Below are 16,275 nucleotides of genomic sequence, written 5' to 3'. Positions count from 1 at the left end.
TATATATCCTTGGCTTTCTTTACATGTGTAAGTCAACGAAGAGATCTCAGGAAATAACCACGAAGTCTAGACATCCTGCTAGGTTGCCTGGATAAATAAAAGTAGTGATTTATTAGATATGGTTCGCTTATAATGCAGACAGCTGGGCATGGGTTCAAAAATAAAATAAAATTTATGGAAACAGACTCGAACTTCCAGTGCATCAGGCAGGAAGTTCGAGTCTGTTTCCATACATTTTATTTTATCATTGACCCCGAAGTGTTGGACAGGCGGGACACACAATGCTGGGCACTGCAAGCACTCATGCACAGATTAACAGATAAAATCAGGTCTGCTGTTGGCACGGTAACAGTAAAAATTAGCTGTTCCTACTTAACGATGGTGCCTTCCTTCATAAGGAGCTGGATCCAATGCTGCCCATGGGATCCATCACTTTCCCAGAATGTTTCGTGGAATCCATCTGTCAGACACGCCACATTGTTTTCATCCTGGAAACGAGAGATTTGGGGGTTTATATTCCCCAGAATTACGATACATGCTATAACATCTACCACTCCGGATCTCATACAGCTCGGATTTATTTAAATACATTGGTGATGCACTATTTACTGATAATTGTTAAGATTTACTGGAGCGCCAGTCAGAAAATTCTAAACTTATTTATTTCACCAACAGAGGAAGAAGCAGCAAAACTGGAGCTGTGTGAGCCTCCAGAAAGATTAAAATTAACCATCGAAATCCAGAGCCCGTTAACATAATCTGCAGACAGAGCTGGAGTTACGAAAATACCTTCACATAGAAAGCCTGGAAGAAGGAAGGTGTACGCAACTACTAAACTGAGAATCTTGCAAAACTAAAATGGGATGGCAAATATTGGACCAAAATAGCCTATATGGGAATTTCTCAAATGTGGCTATTTTTTATATCGGCTAATTTGGTGTCAAATGTGGAATTCCCTAGTAAGTTCTACGCAATTCAGAATTTAGTGAACAAACCCTAGCCTAGACTGTCATCTGTAAGAGATTTTTTTTTCTGTTCCTTGAGAGTACATTTAGGTTGTTTCAAAGTCACTGGTCCAGTTCAATGTATTCTAGACCTTTCTAGAGAAGTTCTAAAATAAATCTAGTATTAGCACAGATCTATTTATGTAGTGACGGCTGGGCATTCAATGTGAGTCACTTCTCCCACACTGCGTCTGTTCTGATTACTGTACGGTTAATCCAATGAGTCACAGTTAACTCACAGGTGGTTTTAAGAGGACTCAACTGCTCCGAGAAATAAAACTAAAAGCCATGTGAGAGCAGTGCCCCCTCTGCCTGGTAGTAAATAGCCATGTGCACAAATGCTTTTCAGTGGGTATCAACGAAAATGCCTTTAAAACTTTGCCCTAATGAATCAATCTGTCCGTGGCTAGCTCAGAGCAGAGAACCTTCAGGTCTCACAGCGGCAGGGGCCAATGCCACTAGAAACCATTATCAAACAGGGCACTCTTGGCACCGTAACTAGTAGAGAAGTGTTACTTCAATAAGCAGCATTGTTTGATTGCATAACAAACAAAAAATACAACAGGTTTAAAACTATTCCCTGTACAGGACTACTGAATAATATTGTTTGAATACAAATTGAGTAAATATGAATATTGTTTATATCACTTGGTAAGTGCGCCCACTTCCCGCATCATATCATTATTTAAATTACCATCCTGATCTGTGGCATTGGGAACTCCATGTTTAAATGACATTGGGAACTCCATGTTTAAATGACATTGGGAACTCCATTGTCAGATGAAGACAGGGGAAATACTGTGTATATTAACAAAGCGCAGGTGGGCACACCCGTTAAAATAGTCGTCACCATTAGATAAAGAAAATTCAAGGTGCTCACTATAAAAGCCCCATTTCCAAGAGGCGATACATATAATCATATAATACTAGAAGGAGGAGCACAACTGAGTAAAATACAAAAAAGCGTTAATACACAAAAAACAACACACGTATAACAGGTATCAGCATAGATATTAAAGAATTGGAAATGTTAAAACATCTCTATCAATATGCAAACAATAATTGCAGATAAAGTCAAAATAGGAAAAAAAAACAGTATTGATCAAAAAATGATCCAATTAAAGTGGTATAACCACTAATTCAGAACAACAGTATATTAGATACCTGTATATACTAATAAACAAAAATAAACATACCAAGAACAACAGCAAATGTGAGAGGAGGGTACAGACATCAAATACAAAAAAATAGCCCCCAACGTTTCGGCGAATTCGCCTTCATCAAGGAAGCATTTTGGGGAAATACTGTGTACCGATAGGTCATCCAGAACTGCCCGTTCCCTAAAAATGCCTGATATAAGGGAATACCCTGTATAAAGCACCTGCCGGTATATTCTCACTTCTTACAATAAAGGCGCATAGAGTAACTGCAGTAAAGTTAAGGAATGTTTTGTATAGATGTTGGTGGTTGATTTTAAGTACATCCATTGGACAATTTGAGATGGAGTCACATCGAATCGCACCTCTCCTTGTTGCATGGAATTACCTAGTACGAATATATAACGTGCTCACCTGAGTTGTCATATTTAGACAGGTGAGCACTGACATGCCTGGTGCCTGCAGCACGCACTAAAAATGAGTTGTGCTCAGTGCATTGGACAATACTCCACACCTCATCACACCTTAGTACATCTTGCTTAGGATTTGCTATGAAATCCATCACCCTCTCTAGGCTGCAGCTGGCCCATGCTGCCGCTGTAAAGGATTCTCTAGCCCTTTATGAATCACATTGACAGACTTTTAAACAGGTCCCTAAATCATGTCCACAAGACCCAGTCCTAAAATGACAGTGAGCAGCCAGTAGCCCCCATACCGTGGACGATGAAACATTGATACTCTCCACAAACTGCTTCATGTTTCCAAGGGTCTCATCCTCCTTCCCCATGTGATCAAACAGGAAATGGACTAAATCTTCATCACATTCATAGGACCAGGAGGCAGGCAGGTATCTGGAGAAAGGAATACATTAATTCACATGGCCCAGTATCTCCCACTGACATCAGAAGAAGGGCCAGCTCAGGGGGCTCACTGTAAAGAGATGTATATAACATAGAAACATAGAATGTGAGATGGATGTGACAAAGTAACTGAAGCAATAAATAAATGAAAGGACTATATGTTAGTCAAGCCCTGAGGCCAGTAATGGGGTGTCAAGTATTGCCATTACTAATCTAAATATTAACCTGGGACAAATCATCTCGTTTCACGAAAGCTGGCAGTGGCTTGGGATGAAATGTGGAGGATTGCAGGTCAATGGGGAGAAAGCAAAGTGTCTATGGAAAAAGAGCTGGTGTCAGACAGATTGATAAGGGAAGCTTGTCAGCTTATTCACTAAAGTGAGAATTCAAAATGAACGTCAAATTTAACGCCAGAGTAGCCGACTTAAAGCGGCACTGTCATGCCGAATCCCGTTTTTTTTTTTTAACCCCCCTCCCGCCTCCACTACATCCAATCGACCCCCTAGTCACCCCCAAATGCCCCTAAGCCCCCCACATTACCTATTTTTTATTCTTTATCTTCTGCCCCGATCTATATTCAGGGCGCCGCCATCTTTGTGTGGGTAGGTGAAGTCCCTGTGGGACACGTCATCTACCCACACTACACAGACTGTAAGATTCCCGCGCAGCGTGGGAAAGTTCTTTTGAATTTTCCCACGCTGTGTAAAATGACACAGAGCACTCTGATTGGCTTAAACCAACCAATCAGTGTGTTCTAAGCCTAATTGCAGGGCGGGGCAAGGCTTTATAAGCCTTGACCCGCCCTGCGGAGCTCAGTACGCGGCGTGCCCTCCATGGGTGAACATGGATTCATTTTTGTTTGCGCTCGTTTTTTTTTTGTTTTTTTTTTAAAGTGCGACGGGTATGATGGATTTTTATTTGGCCTTTTGGGGGGCTGAAGAAAGAAGAATTTAGAAAAAAGAAGACGTCAAATGGTAAGTTTAATTATTTTTTTTTACAGGTTAGTTATTTTAATCCCCCCTCACTATTTTTAGGGTGAGGGGGGTAGGTAGGGGATAGAATGTTTTGGGTGGGGGGGGTGACTAGGGGCTTGGGACCCCTAGTCACCTTGATGTGGGGGGAGGGGAGGGTTCATTTAGGGCCCCCACCCACCGCGCAGGGGTGGGGGCCGGGGGGGGGAGGACAATAGGTCCCCCCCCTTATTGTTTTATTAGGGCCCCCACCCACCGCTCAGGGGTGGGGGCCGGGGGGGGAGGACAGTAGGTCCCCCCCCCTTATTGTTTTATTAGGGCCCCCACCCACCGCACAGGGGTGGGGGCCAGGGGGGAGGACAGTAGGGGAATGTTTATTAGTGTTTTTTTTTTTTTTTTTTACAGTGAGCAGCCACAGGCTGCTCACTGCTTGCTAGACATGCCCCTACTCGCGGTATAGCGAGTAGGGGCATATTTACCAATACTAAGTAATCTTTACTTAGTATTAGTAAAGTTAGCTGAAAGTCCAATTTAGGTCTTTCAGCCTTTTAGTAGATAGCTCCCTGATACCGTGGGAATTAGGGAGTTATCTACTAAGCGGCTGCAAGATGCAGCCGCGGCAATGAATAGGATCGGAGTTTCATTCATTAGAATGAAATTCCGATACGATCAAAGTACCGAATTGCATCCTAACACCAATGGAGAAACAGTGCTCATTCTGTTAGGATGCAATTCGGCAGTTTTGCCGGCGTTCTGTCTAAGTGACAGGACGTTCGGCAATACTGACAGGAAGCATTGTGGGAACAGGGAGGAAAGCTAGGGATCATGGGAAAATTGCTCTGACCAGCGGAAATGAAGCACACTTTGCTCCTCCGCTGGTCAGAGCTGGTCAAGCGGAGGAATCCTCCATAAGGCAAAGAGTCCCTACTTTGTCTTATGATGTTAAAGAAAACTAAAGAAGACAGGAAGAAAAGAAGAACAGATCCTGAGAGAGGGGGAGAAGAGGAAGAGATTGGGGAAAGGTAAGTTCGGCATGACAGTGCCGCTTTAAGAAGCATGATTTAGAGAATTTTTCCAGCTCGGCTATTTAGACCTTGTATTTGAAAATCACTCAGAATTCTCATTTTAGTAAATAACCCTGTGTCCTTTAGAGAAACGAGGATAATTTAAACTTGTTCCAAAGAGAAAGGTAAAACTAAGGGGGTTCTTCTGTCTAGGAGAAGGGTGGCGGTGAGAGAGGTCCACACCCAGTTAGTGTGGGCACTAAACGTGTGCCCCCTATTGGCAGTGTGATTATAAAGGGGGTGAGAGATGTTTCTTATTCTGCTAGTGGTGGGTTATTGGTCTCCCCGTCTAATGGCCGGTTAGAAGATGGAAAGATCACAAGGTACTACCTCAGTTTCTGCACGGCTTCCTCATCCGGAGCGGTGATTCGGGGTTTCTCACCTAAATGCTTGGAATAAACTATGTCCACAACGTCCTCCCACCTACAAATGGAACAGGCTAGAATCAGATATAGACATGTGAAAGCAGGGTTATTAAACAGCAAGCCTGGGGGGCGCGTGGCCCTCAATATTTATCATCGAGACCCCAGACTGCCTGAAGAAGGAACTGTCACTCCCAGAGAAGAACCGGTTCCTTGTTCCTTCACCCCAATGAACAATATGTCAGCATTTACTGGGGTGAATATCGCAGCTGAGGTAAATAAAGAAACATATTTACCCCCGCAGCACATAGGTGTTGCAGTGACTTTGCCATCCCATGATGCCTCAGGTTCAGAAACCCATACGTACACCTGCACTGGGTGTATGGCATAGCAAGAGTTAACTAATGTACATACTTTAACTGGCTTTGCCCAGCAAAGCATGCAAATTAAATAAGAGGGGGGAAAATTTAACTAAATCTTAGCATGACCTAATAGCTAACCTTTAGAAGTGACCGTTGCGATCAAAGTTAATTTTTAATTCTGAAATGTAACAAATTCATCGGACTGGTTTCAAAGACCACAGAGTTGTTAAAACCTCCAGACTCAGACATGAAATAAAGGAGATTTAGTTACAGGATACCATCATACATTGTATCAGCTTGCCACAACATTGATGTACCATGGTCTATGCCAAACTAATGCCAGGTCTCACTAGATTAATGGAACACTCCGTTGATTAATGGAACACTCCGTCTATATATCTCCAAATAAAACACTCATGGATTCTTTTTTTCTGCAAGTTTTATTTGGGGTATATAAAAATAAAGCAACTAGCAAAAGCTGAAGACATGATGTCTGCAGCATTCCCCTCTTTCCCAAAAATACAGCAATCAGAGGCTTCTCACCACTCAATATATATAGTCATCCTAAATTAACCGAACCATAAGTAACTCGCCTGCAGGCTGCGTGTGGCCATTTACCTGCTCATGGGCCGGTAATTCATTCCAAAAATCTGCTGCTGCCTGGTCGTTTTATCTGTAGACTCCACAGGTACCAGCCTGTCACCCCCTTCATCCAGCCGGCAGAGCAGGACCCAGCCCTCTGCCATGTCACAGCTACTCCTGAATTCCTCCATCTGCTCCTGCACAGAGACACAAAGGGGCAGATTCAGTCACCCTGATTAGGGTTTTATAGAATAAACAGGGAATAGGCAGACAAAGCATGGCTTACGGTGTAACAGAGTCCGCCAACTTAGTTACAGTCACTGCTTGGTTACTTTAACCAACATTTCTAGTGAATAAACATTTCAGTTTCATTAAAGAGACAATATAGTCACCAAAACAACTTTAGCTTAACAAAGTAGTTTTGGTGTCTATATCATGTCTCACTGCTCAATTTTCGTCCATTTCTGAGTTAAATCACATTTATTTTACAGCCCTAGCCACACCTCCCTGCTTGTGACTTTAACAGCCTTCCTAACACTTCCTGTAAATAGAGATCTAATGTTTATACTTGTTTAGACCTGTTTAATTTCTTATCTCCGTTAATAGCTTGCTAGATACAGCAGCAGTCTCCTGAGTGTGACTTGTGACGAACTGAGCCTCGTCACGTGTTCTTGGAGGGGCCTGCTGGCCAGCCTCTTACCAAAAGACTATGGGCCCTTTCAAAAAGTATGTGAACAGACTTGTTTTGTGGGATTTTATATTTGGTACGGGAACCGAAAAGCCGCACAAACCGGAGACCACCCTGGAGCTTGTTAAGCCTAATTGCTACTGTTCAGCAATTTCCACCACAGTGTTCTAAGTGTTCGTCTGGGTGGACGCAATTCCTATGGACGACCAAGAGGTGGTGGCCATCTTGTTCCCGCGAACGCAGAGAGCGGTGTTTGGGCATGAATCTCATGTAACTGAAAACGGACTGTAGCGGATGGCATTGGGCTGTCCTCAAAGTTAGTTTTAAAAATGCATTTCGTGTAATTATTCCCATGTCTGGCTGTATTGTATGTAGCATTCGTCTGATTGTTCAGTAGTTTTCATTCCGTGTTCCATCAGACCACCCCAGAGAGAAGTGTGTACCTCGTTAAGCTTTCACACTCTGTAACCGCAAACTTATTGACCATGCAATCGCTACTTTGTATATATCTGGGTGGTCGCTGTTCGGCATACGAACCGCGTGGCGGCGGCCATCTTACTCAAGAAAATCTGAGCGGTGTTTGGTCGTCAAGTGTCTGGAACTCAAATCGGACACTCAATTACCCGAACACCGCTGAGACCGCCAGAGCTCCGTAACTCCCGAACGGAGGGGCCAACCAGCCCCTCGTTCGGTAAAATAAATATCCCGAACAAGGGAATTCATACGAATGCCGATTTAACTTTGGATGGCAAGTATTTCTATGTATTTTATCTCCCGAACAGAGATTGACCGCAAGGCCATAACACATGGAGCCCTTTTCGGATACTGCCTCGTGTGCGGTCGGTCAAATTGCCTCTTCCACCTAACTCCCGAACCCCTGGTCCGATCTGGGTGAATTTTGAATATGTTAGTCACCCAGATCAGGGCTACCAGGGGGGACCCATTATATAATTCTGACTGTTTTGGGGTACATCCAGAAATCGGGTAAAACTGCAGTAGGTATAAGTGGATTATGTGTCACACTGAGGGGAGGAGATGTGTGGGAGGTAACAGTTACACTATTGGATACTGTACTGATTAATGTGAATCCCTCCCTTGCATGGGAGAAAGCTTTAAAAGAAGGTTGTGTGATTAAAAGTCCAGTTCTGCTCCTGATGCTGTGTGTCGTCCAGTCATTGGGATCTATATTGGGATATTCGTAGATTACTTTACTTGCTGTGACTATTGTTATACGGGATTTTATTACTTGTTCCTGAGCCTCACTGGGATCTTTAGTGGAGATAACCTGGGAAAGACCAGCTCTCCGCTACATGGACACAAACTCCTGAACACCGCTGGACTTCCAGCATCACCTGCGTTCGGTTCTACAACACTTAGAAAGGCACTGTTCGGTGGAAACGTTCCCACGAACAAAGGGATCAAGCTCCAGTGTAAGACTATTGACTCTGTTCGGTAGTTTGTTCATTTTTAAAGTACCGAACTAAACCGACAGCAAGACCTGATTCTATGGAACTGTTTTCGGCATGGGACCATGTGGGCGGTTGGTCAAATTATGACTTCCAGGAAATTCCTGAACCCCTCAACTGATCTGGGTGATTTTTGGACATGTTGGTCACCCTGATCAGGGCTATTGGGTGATGGAACTTTTGTGGGGGGTTTGTGTGTTTTAATGTATTTTTTGGGTTTTGTAAAAATGTATATTTTCTGTGCCTGGAGATAATTGAGTTTAATACAGTGCTTGACTCAATTATCTCCCGGGCATAGGGAAGGGATTGACCTATTTTGTCCGAGTGTCCTGGACCCGAGAGCCAATGTAATTGTGTATATGTTTTTACTGTAGTCTACTCTCAGGTCTACGGGGGAGCGCCCCTTGCATGGGGACCTAAATGTAAGGCCAGTTGTGGCTGCCATTAAAGAGATTTATTTTACCATTTATACTATTCAAGTATAGGCTCATGTTTGGGGGATTGGAGAGCTATATTCACTCTGGGGATTGCTATAATCACTATACGCCGTTGGTTCACAATAATTGCTCTTGTAACAGCAGCCTGCTTCGCTCTCTGGACTAGGAGAGGTCTACCCACTGGAAGCTGGATCCTGGTCTAGGGTTAAGGGTGGGTGGAGGACAGCGAAACCCCAACCAAGCTGCTGTGGTTTGTGGGGCTTACTGTGGTTTTGGTGTCTGAAGCGGTGCTTATGGTACTCAAGGATTACAAGAAAGCAGCGATTGATGGAGGTACCCAGTCGGGGTGCCAGGCGGTCCGTCACAGACTTAAGTATAATTTACAGAGCAGGAGATTAAAAAATGTAAGTATTTTTCATCTAATTAAAATTGAAACCATTTTTTTTTCATGCAGGCTGTGTCAGTCACAGCCAGGGGAGGTGTGGCTAGGGCTTCATAAACAGAAACAAACGTGATCTAACTCCTAAATGGCAGATAATTGAGCAGTGAGACTGTAGGGGCATGATCTATACACCAAAACAGCTTCATTAAGCTAAAGTTATTTTGGTGATAAGAGAGTCCCTTTAACCCCTTAAGGATCAAACTTCTGGAATAAAATGTAATCATGACATGTTACACATGTCATGTGTCCTTAAGGGGTTAATAGCAAACTTCATTGTTTAGTAAACCTTCACAACATTTATTATATATGTGTCCCATAAAATGAGAACCTCTTGTTTTATAAAAGTGTGGTGTGTATATTTACGTAGTGCTCAAAGCCTCACCTTGCTTAGTTTCACCCATAACCCATTGGCATTGCAGTATTCCTCGCCTGTGGCTCGTACACAGCTTCCTTTGCGGACTTCGACGGTGCCTCGTGACAGCTTCTTAAGGTTCTGCTTAGCGAATCCAGGAGCCTCCCAGACTGTCAGCAAGCACCGGGCAGAAGACGAGCTGCTTGGGTCCTTGCAAACCTTGTATTGTACTTCTCCGGGGACGTAACACAAGGCGTCAGGCAGAGGATGCGCGCGTCGGAAGCAGTCAATACATTCCAATACACAGCGGATTTGGCCAAGGAGCCGGTGAGGATTATCCGAGGTCTGCATTTTCAGGGCTTACGAGAACCCCTGGATTTAAAAGAAAAATGTCCAGATAAAAATGCTTATGAGATTAGAGTAAAATTGTTCTCACAAACTGATCAGAAAGCACCAATTCTACTGACAGAAACGTAAAACTATTAACAGCAAACATACATATTAAAAATTTACCTATTCCTGGGTTTATTTACTAACATGATAAAATATGGATGCCATGTCTACAAAAACACCATTGGCTGCCGATGTGCCAGTGCTCTATTTTCATACTGCTTATTCCATATATAAGCCATACCACATTCTTCCAATTGATCTTCTGCTAGATTCCCACCATTCCTCTGCCACCACAAGCTTATCATCACACCTTCCCTGTGCCCCCTCTGTTCCACTTTCTCTCTCTCTCTCTCTCTCTCCTTTCAGTCCCTTTTCAGAACTCTTATCACATCTTATCTGCCACCTCCCTAATGACCTTCCTTGACCTTTCATAGAGCAAATTCCTCTCCTAACAGCATTATCAACAGTCATTAATACTTCAGCTCATCTGACCAAAATCACAACTATCCATCAGTCCATCACATCTAACCACCAGTCCTCGTCAGTCCAACACATCTGACCACCAACCACCATTCCTTGTCAGTCCATCACATTTGACCACCAACCACCATTCCTCGTCAGTCCAACATATTTGACCACCAACCACCAGTTCCCTTCAGTCCATCACATCTGACCACCAACCACCAGTCCTCGTCAGTCCATCACATCTGACCACCAACCACCAGTCCTCGACAGTCCAACACATCTAACCACCAACCACCATTCATTGTCAATCCATCACATCTGACCACCAATCAACATTCCTCGTCAGTCCAACACATCTGACCACCAACCACCATTCCTTGTCAGTCCATCGCATCTGACCACCAACCACCATTCCTCATCAGTCCAACATATTTGACCACCAACCACCAGTCCCCTTCAGTCCATCACATTTGACCACCAACCACCAGTCCTCGTCAGTCCAACACATCTGACCACCAACCACCAGTCCTCGTCAGTCCAACACATCTGACCACCAAACACCAGTCCTCGACAGTCCAACACATCTAACCACCAACCACCATTGCTTGTCAGTCCATCACATCTGACCACCAATCAACATTCCTCGTCAGTTCAAAACATCTGACTTCCAACCACCAGTCCCCGTCAGTCCAACACATCTGACCACCAACCACCAGTCCCCGTCAGTCCAACACATCTGACCACCAACCACCAGTCCCCGTCAGTCCAACACATCTGACCACCAACCACCAGTCCCCTTCAGTCCAACACATCTGACCACCAACCACCAGTCCCTGTCAGTCCAACACATCTGACCACCAACCACCAGTCCCAAACAGTCCCAAACATCTGACCACCAACCACCAGTCCAATACATTTGGCCACCTCCCTCCAGTCCACATTAGTTCAATACTTCTGACCGACCTCCTCCTACCGGTCCATCATATCTCACTCTTTCCTGCCATCACAGACAGTCAATACATCAGTTATTCTTTCACCACTCCCCTTCAGTCTAATATATCTGACTCCCGCTAAAAGTCAAAGAGAGACCAATACATTTGACGTCATCTGAGGCCAGCACATTGAACCTTATTACTTCATCCCAGTATCCAAGTCTCTTCGCCAGTACACCCAGCATGACAATCTCTACCTCCAGTTATGGCTAACCCTTGATTCCAAGGCTCTGTGTGTTTTATAATCAATGGACTCATTAACATCACTTAAGTAAAGTTCTCTCAGCAGGCGATCTCTGTATAAGAAACATTAAACAGATAAAAGGTCAGGCCAAGGTTTACAAAGGGCAGGTTATGATACCAGAGGGTGTGGTGCCGTGAGACAATGGCTAGAGATTTACTGAAATCTAAACAATGAAGGTATCAGATTATTTATGAGACCTAAATGCCAGTGAAGGGGTAATGGAGACATATTAAACCACGAGATGAAAGGATGAGATTTTTAGGATTTTGCCCTAACACACAGTCAGCATTAAATGTTTTTATAGTCCACACAGCAGCTACAACGTGAAGTCCCTCTCCTCTTACTGATATACCGCAGAGAGAGTCCCAGAGCCTCACATATCACAATCAGAAGTGGAGAATTGTGGAACTCCCACTAATCTCAGACAGACCGAGACACGCATGTCCTGAAATTAAGGGCCCCACTCTGCAGTCAGTCACACGCAGTATTTTATGTTTTTTTTATCCACGTATAATTAATATTATTATTTTACCCATTAGATGGTTAGATTAGGTTAGATAAATCTCTTTATGTCACAACAAATCAGCAATGGCACTGGTCCATAATGGGCTAAGTCCAATTTCCACCAAACCTCACATAAAAAAAAAAGTAATCTGATTAAAACAGAAAAAAATTGCATTGCACAGTGTCGTGTATGCAGAACACATTTTCACTATAATGTGTATTACTGTCCTATAACTACTTCCAATTACACAAATGACTTGAAATAGCCCAGGAAGACACCGAAACACAGGAATCAACATTTTAGTAGAAATAATGCTTTGTAATCAACTCACTAATCGCTGTAAAGACTGCCAGCAAAATCCTCAGTGCATGTACTCATGACTGTGTACACAAACATAGTCTGTGCACATAGAGTGAGTAATTAGATACAGTCCGTGTACACACAGTCAGAGCATGCAGTCAGTGTACACACAGTCACTATGTTAATGTCGGTATACACACAGTCAGTATATTAATGACAGTATACACAGTCAGTATATTAGTGTCAGTATATTACAGTCAGTATAAACACAGTCATTATATTAATGTCAGTATACACACAGTCAGTATATTAAAGGGACACTATAGTCACCAGTGCAACTACATGTATTCCTGACCCTATAGTGTTAACACGACCATCTAGCCCCCCTGGGCCCCTCATGCCTCCATAAATATAGTAAAAATCTTACTGTATTTAAGCCAGAAGCTGTAAATCTGCATGCTGTTAGACTCAGGAAAAACAAGCAGTCTGCTGACATGTGATAGCCTGATCCAATCGCAGTGCTTCCCCATAGGATTGACTGAGACTGACAAAGAGGCAGATCAGGGGCAGAGCCAGCATGATTCAAACACAGCCCTGGCCAATCAGTATCTCCTCATAGAGATGAATTGAATCAATGAATCTCTATGAGGAAAGTTCAGTGAGATACTGAATCACAGGATGCTGTGCACAGTGCTGCCCTGTGCTCTACTGACAGCAGATCTGAGTGGATCAACTCTGAAGTCCCTCTGGTGGCATTCTGAGTGACTGCAACTGGAGGTGTTCCTAGCTTTCAATGTAAACACTGTATTTTCTCAGAAAATACAGTGTTTACATGAGAAAGGCTACAGGGAGCTATAGTTCTCACCTGAACAACCTCATTAAGCTGAAGTTGTTCAGGTGACTATAGTGTCCCTTTACTGTCAGTATACACACAGTCAGTATATTAATGTCGGTATACACACAGTCAGTATGTTAATGTCAGTATACACATAGTTAGCACACACAGTCAGTACATGTATTTTACTATCAGTATACAGTGAGTATATTAGAGACAGTATACACACAGTCAGTAGATTGTCATGTATAGCTTGGAGGAAAGACGAGACAGGGGGATATGATAGAAACATTTAAATACATAAAGGGAATCAACACAGTAAAGGAGGAGACTATATTTAAAAGAAGAAAAACTACCACAACAAGAGGACATAGTCTTAAATTAGATGGACAAAGGTTTAAAAATAATATAAGGAAGTATTACTTTACTGAGAGGGTAGTGGATGCATGGAATAGCCTTCCAGCTGAAGTGGTAGAGGTTAACACAGTAAATGAGTTTAAGCATGCGTGGGATAGGCATAAGGCTATCCTAACTATAAGATAAGGCCAGAGACTAATGAAAGTATTTAGAAAATTGGGCAGACTAGATGGGCCGAATGGTTCTTATCTGCCGTCACATTCTATATTTCTATGTTAGTATATGTCTATAACTTAGTATATACACAGTCAGTATATTAATCTCAGTATACACACAGTCAGTATATGTATATATAGTCAGGATACACATAGTTAGTACACACAGTCAGTACATGTATATCACTATCAGTATACAGTCAGTATATTACAGACAGTATACACACAGTCAGTATATGTCTATAACTCAGTATATACACAGTCAGTATATTAATCTCAATATACACACAGTGAGTATATGTGTATAGAGCTCTCAGTATACACACAGTCAGTATATGTATATAGCTCTCAGTATACACAGTCAGTATATGTATATAGCTCTCAGTATACACAGTCAGTATATGTATATAGCTCTCAGTATACACAGTCAGTATATGTATATAGCTCTCAGTATACACAGTCAGTATATGTATATAGCTCAGTATACACACAGTCAGTATATGTATATATAGCTCTCAGTATATGTATATATAGCTCTCAGTATACACACAGTCAGTATATGTATATAGCTCAGTATACACACAGTCAGTATATGTATATATAGCTCTCAGTATACACACAGTCAGTATATGTATATATAGCTCTCAGTATACACACAGTCAGTATATGTATATAGCTCTCAGTATACACACAGTCAGTATATGTATATAGCTCTCAGTATACATACAGTCAGTATATGTATATAGCTCTCAGTATACACACAGTCAGTATATGTATATAGCTCTCAGTATACACAGTCAGTATATGTATATAGCTCTCAGTATACACAGTCAGTATATGTATATAGCTCTCAGTATACACACAGTCAGTATATGTATATATAGGTGTCAGTATACACACAGTCAGTATATGTATATATAGCTCTCAGTATACACACAGTCAGTATATGTATATATAGCTCTCAGTATACACACAGTCAGTATCTGTATATAGCTCTCAGTATACACAGTCAGTATCTGTATATAGCTCTCAGTATACACACAGTCAGTATCTGTATATAGCTCTCAGTATACACAGTCAGTATCTGTATATAGCTCTCAGTATACACACAGTCAGTATATGTATATATAGCTCTCAGTATACACACAGTCAGTATATGTATATATAGCTCTCAGTATACACACAGTCAGTATACGTATATATAGCTCTCAGTATACACAGTCAGTATCTGTATATAGCTCTCAGTATACACACTCAGTATCTGTATATAGCTCTCAGTATACACACAGTCAGTATATGTATATATAGCTCTTAGTATACACACAGTCAGTATATGTATAAATAGCTCTCAGTATACACACAGTCAGTATATGTATATATAGCTTTCAGTATACACACAGTCAGTATATGTATATAGCTCTCAGTATACATACAGTCAGTATATGTATATATAGCTCTCAGTATACACACAGTCAGTATATGTATATATAGCTCTCAGTATACACACAGTCAGTATATGTATATAGCTCTCAGTATACATACAGTCAGTATATGTATATATAGCTCTCAGTATACACACAGTCAGTATATGTATATATAGCTCTCAGTATACACACAGTCAGTATATGTATATAGCTCTCAGTATACATACAGTCAGTATATGTATATATAGCTCTCAGTATACACACAGTCAGTATATGTATATATAGCTCTTAGTATACACACAGTCAGTATATGTATATATAGCTCTCAGTATACACACAGTCAGTATATGTATATATAGCCCTTTAGTATACACAGTCAGTATATGTATATATAGGTGTCAGTATACCCGGATAATGTGCTCCAGTCGGTGTTGACCCGGTGCTGTGCTCACTGTCAGCAGGAAACTGGGAGGGAAATCCCGGAAGCAAAGTCCTGGTTACCGTATTACTTGGAGTACACCGACCTGGAGGGACTCACTGAGTGCTAGCTCTGCGGTCATAACACAACAGCTTCATTTAACCACAGTATGGGGTTATAACATGGGGTAACATACAGTATGGGGGGTATCATATGGGGTAACATACAGTATGGGGGTATAACATGGGGTAACATACAGTATGGGGGGTATAATATGGGGTAACATACAGTATGGGGGTATAATATGGGGTAACATACAGTATGGGGGGTATAACATGGGGTAACATACAGTATGGGGGGTATCATATGGGGTAACATAC

At 42.2% G+C, this 16,275-nt stretch overlaps 1 protein-coding gene across 2 annotated transcripts in view; it reads right to left on the bottom strand.

Annotated features, from left to right (window-relative positions):
• The window catches only part of HECTD3 (HECT domain E3 ubiquitin protein ligase 3), a 43,715-nt gene extending 27,750 nt beyond the window's left edge, over window positions 1–15,965 (bottom strand). Inside the window, exons 1-6 of one of the 2 annotated variants that reach the window (XM_063427701.1) lie at window positions 15,885–15,965; window positions 9,778–10,119; window positions 6,399–6,559; window positions 5,387–5,479; window positions 2,877–3,012; window positions 373–488 (exon numbers count right to left, since the gene is read on the bottom strand). In XM_063427701.1, coding sequence (XP_063283771.1) covers window positions 373–488; window positions 2,877–3,012; window positions 5,387–5,479; window positions 6,399–6,559; window positions 9,778–10,098 — 827 coding nt within the window. In that variant the 5' untranslated portion in view covers window positions 10,099–10,119; window positions 15,885–15,965. The remainder of the gene's footprint in view (window positions 1–372; window positions 489–2,876; window positions 3,013–5,386; window positions 5,480–6,398; window positions 6,560–9,777; window positions 10,120–15,884) is intronic. The other variant, XM_063427702.1, reaches the window with a different exon arrangement.
• Between the last annotated feature and the right edge of the window lie 310 nt (window positions 15,966–16,275).

This window comes from Pelobates fuscus, chromosome 7 (genome assembly GCF_036172605.1).
Source record: "Pelobates fuscus isolate aPelFus1 chromosome 7, aPelFus1.pri, whole genome shotgun sequence".
NCBI classification, from domain to species: Eukaryota; Metazoa; Chordata; class Amphibia; order Anura; family Pelobatidae; genus Pelobates; species Pelobates fuscus.
This window is presented reverse-complemented; position numbering and strand designations above follow the sequence as displayed.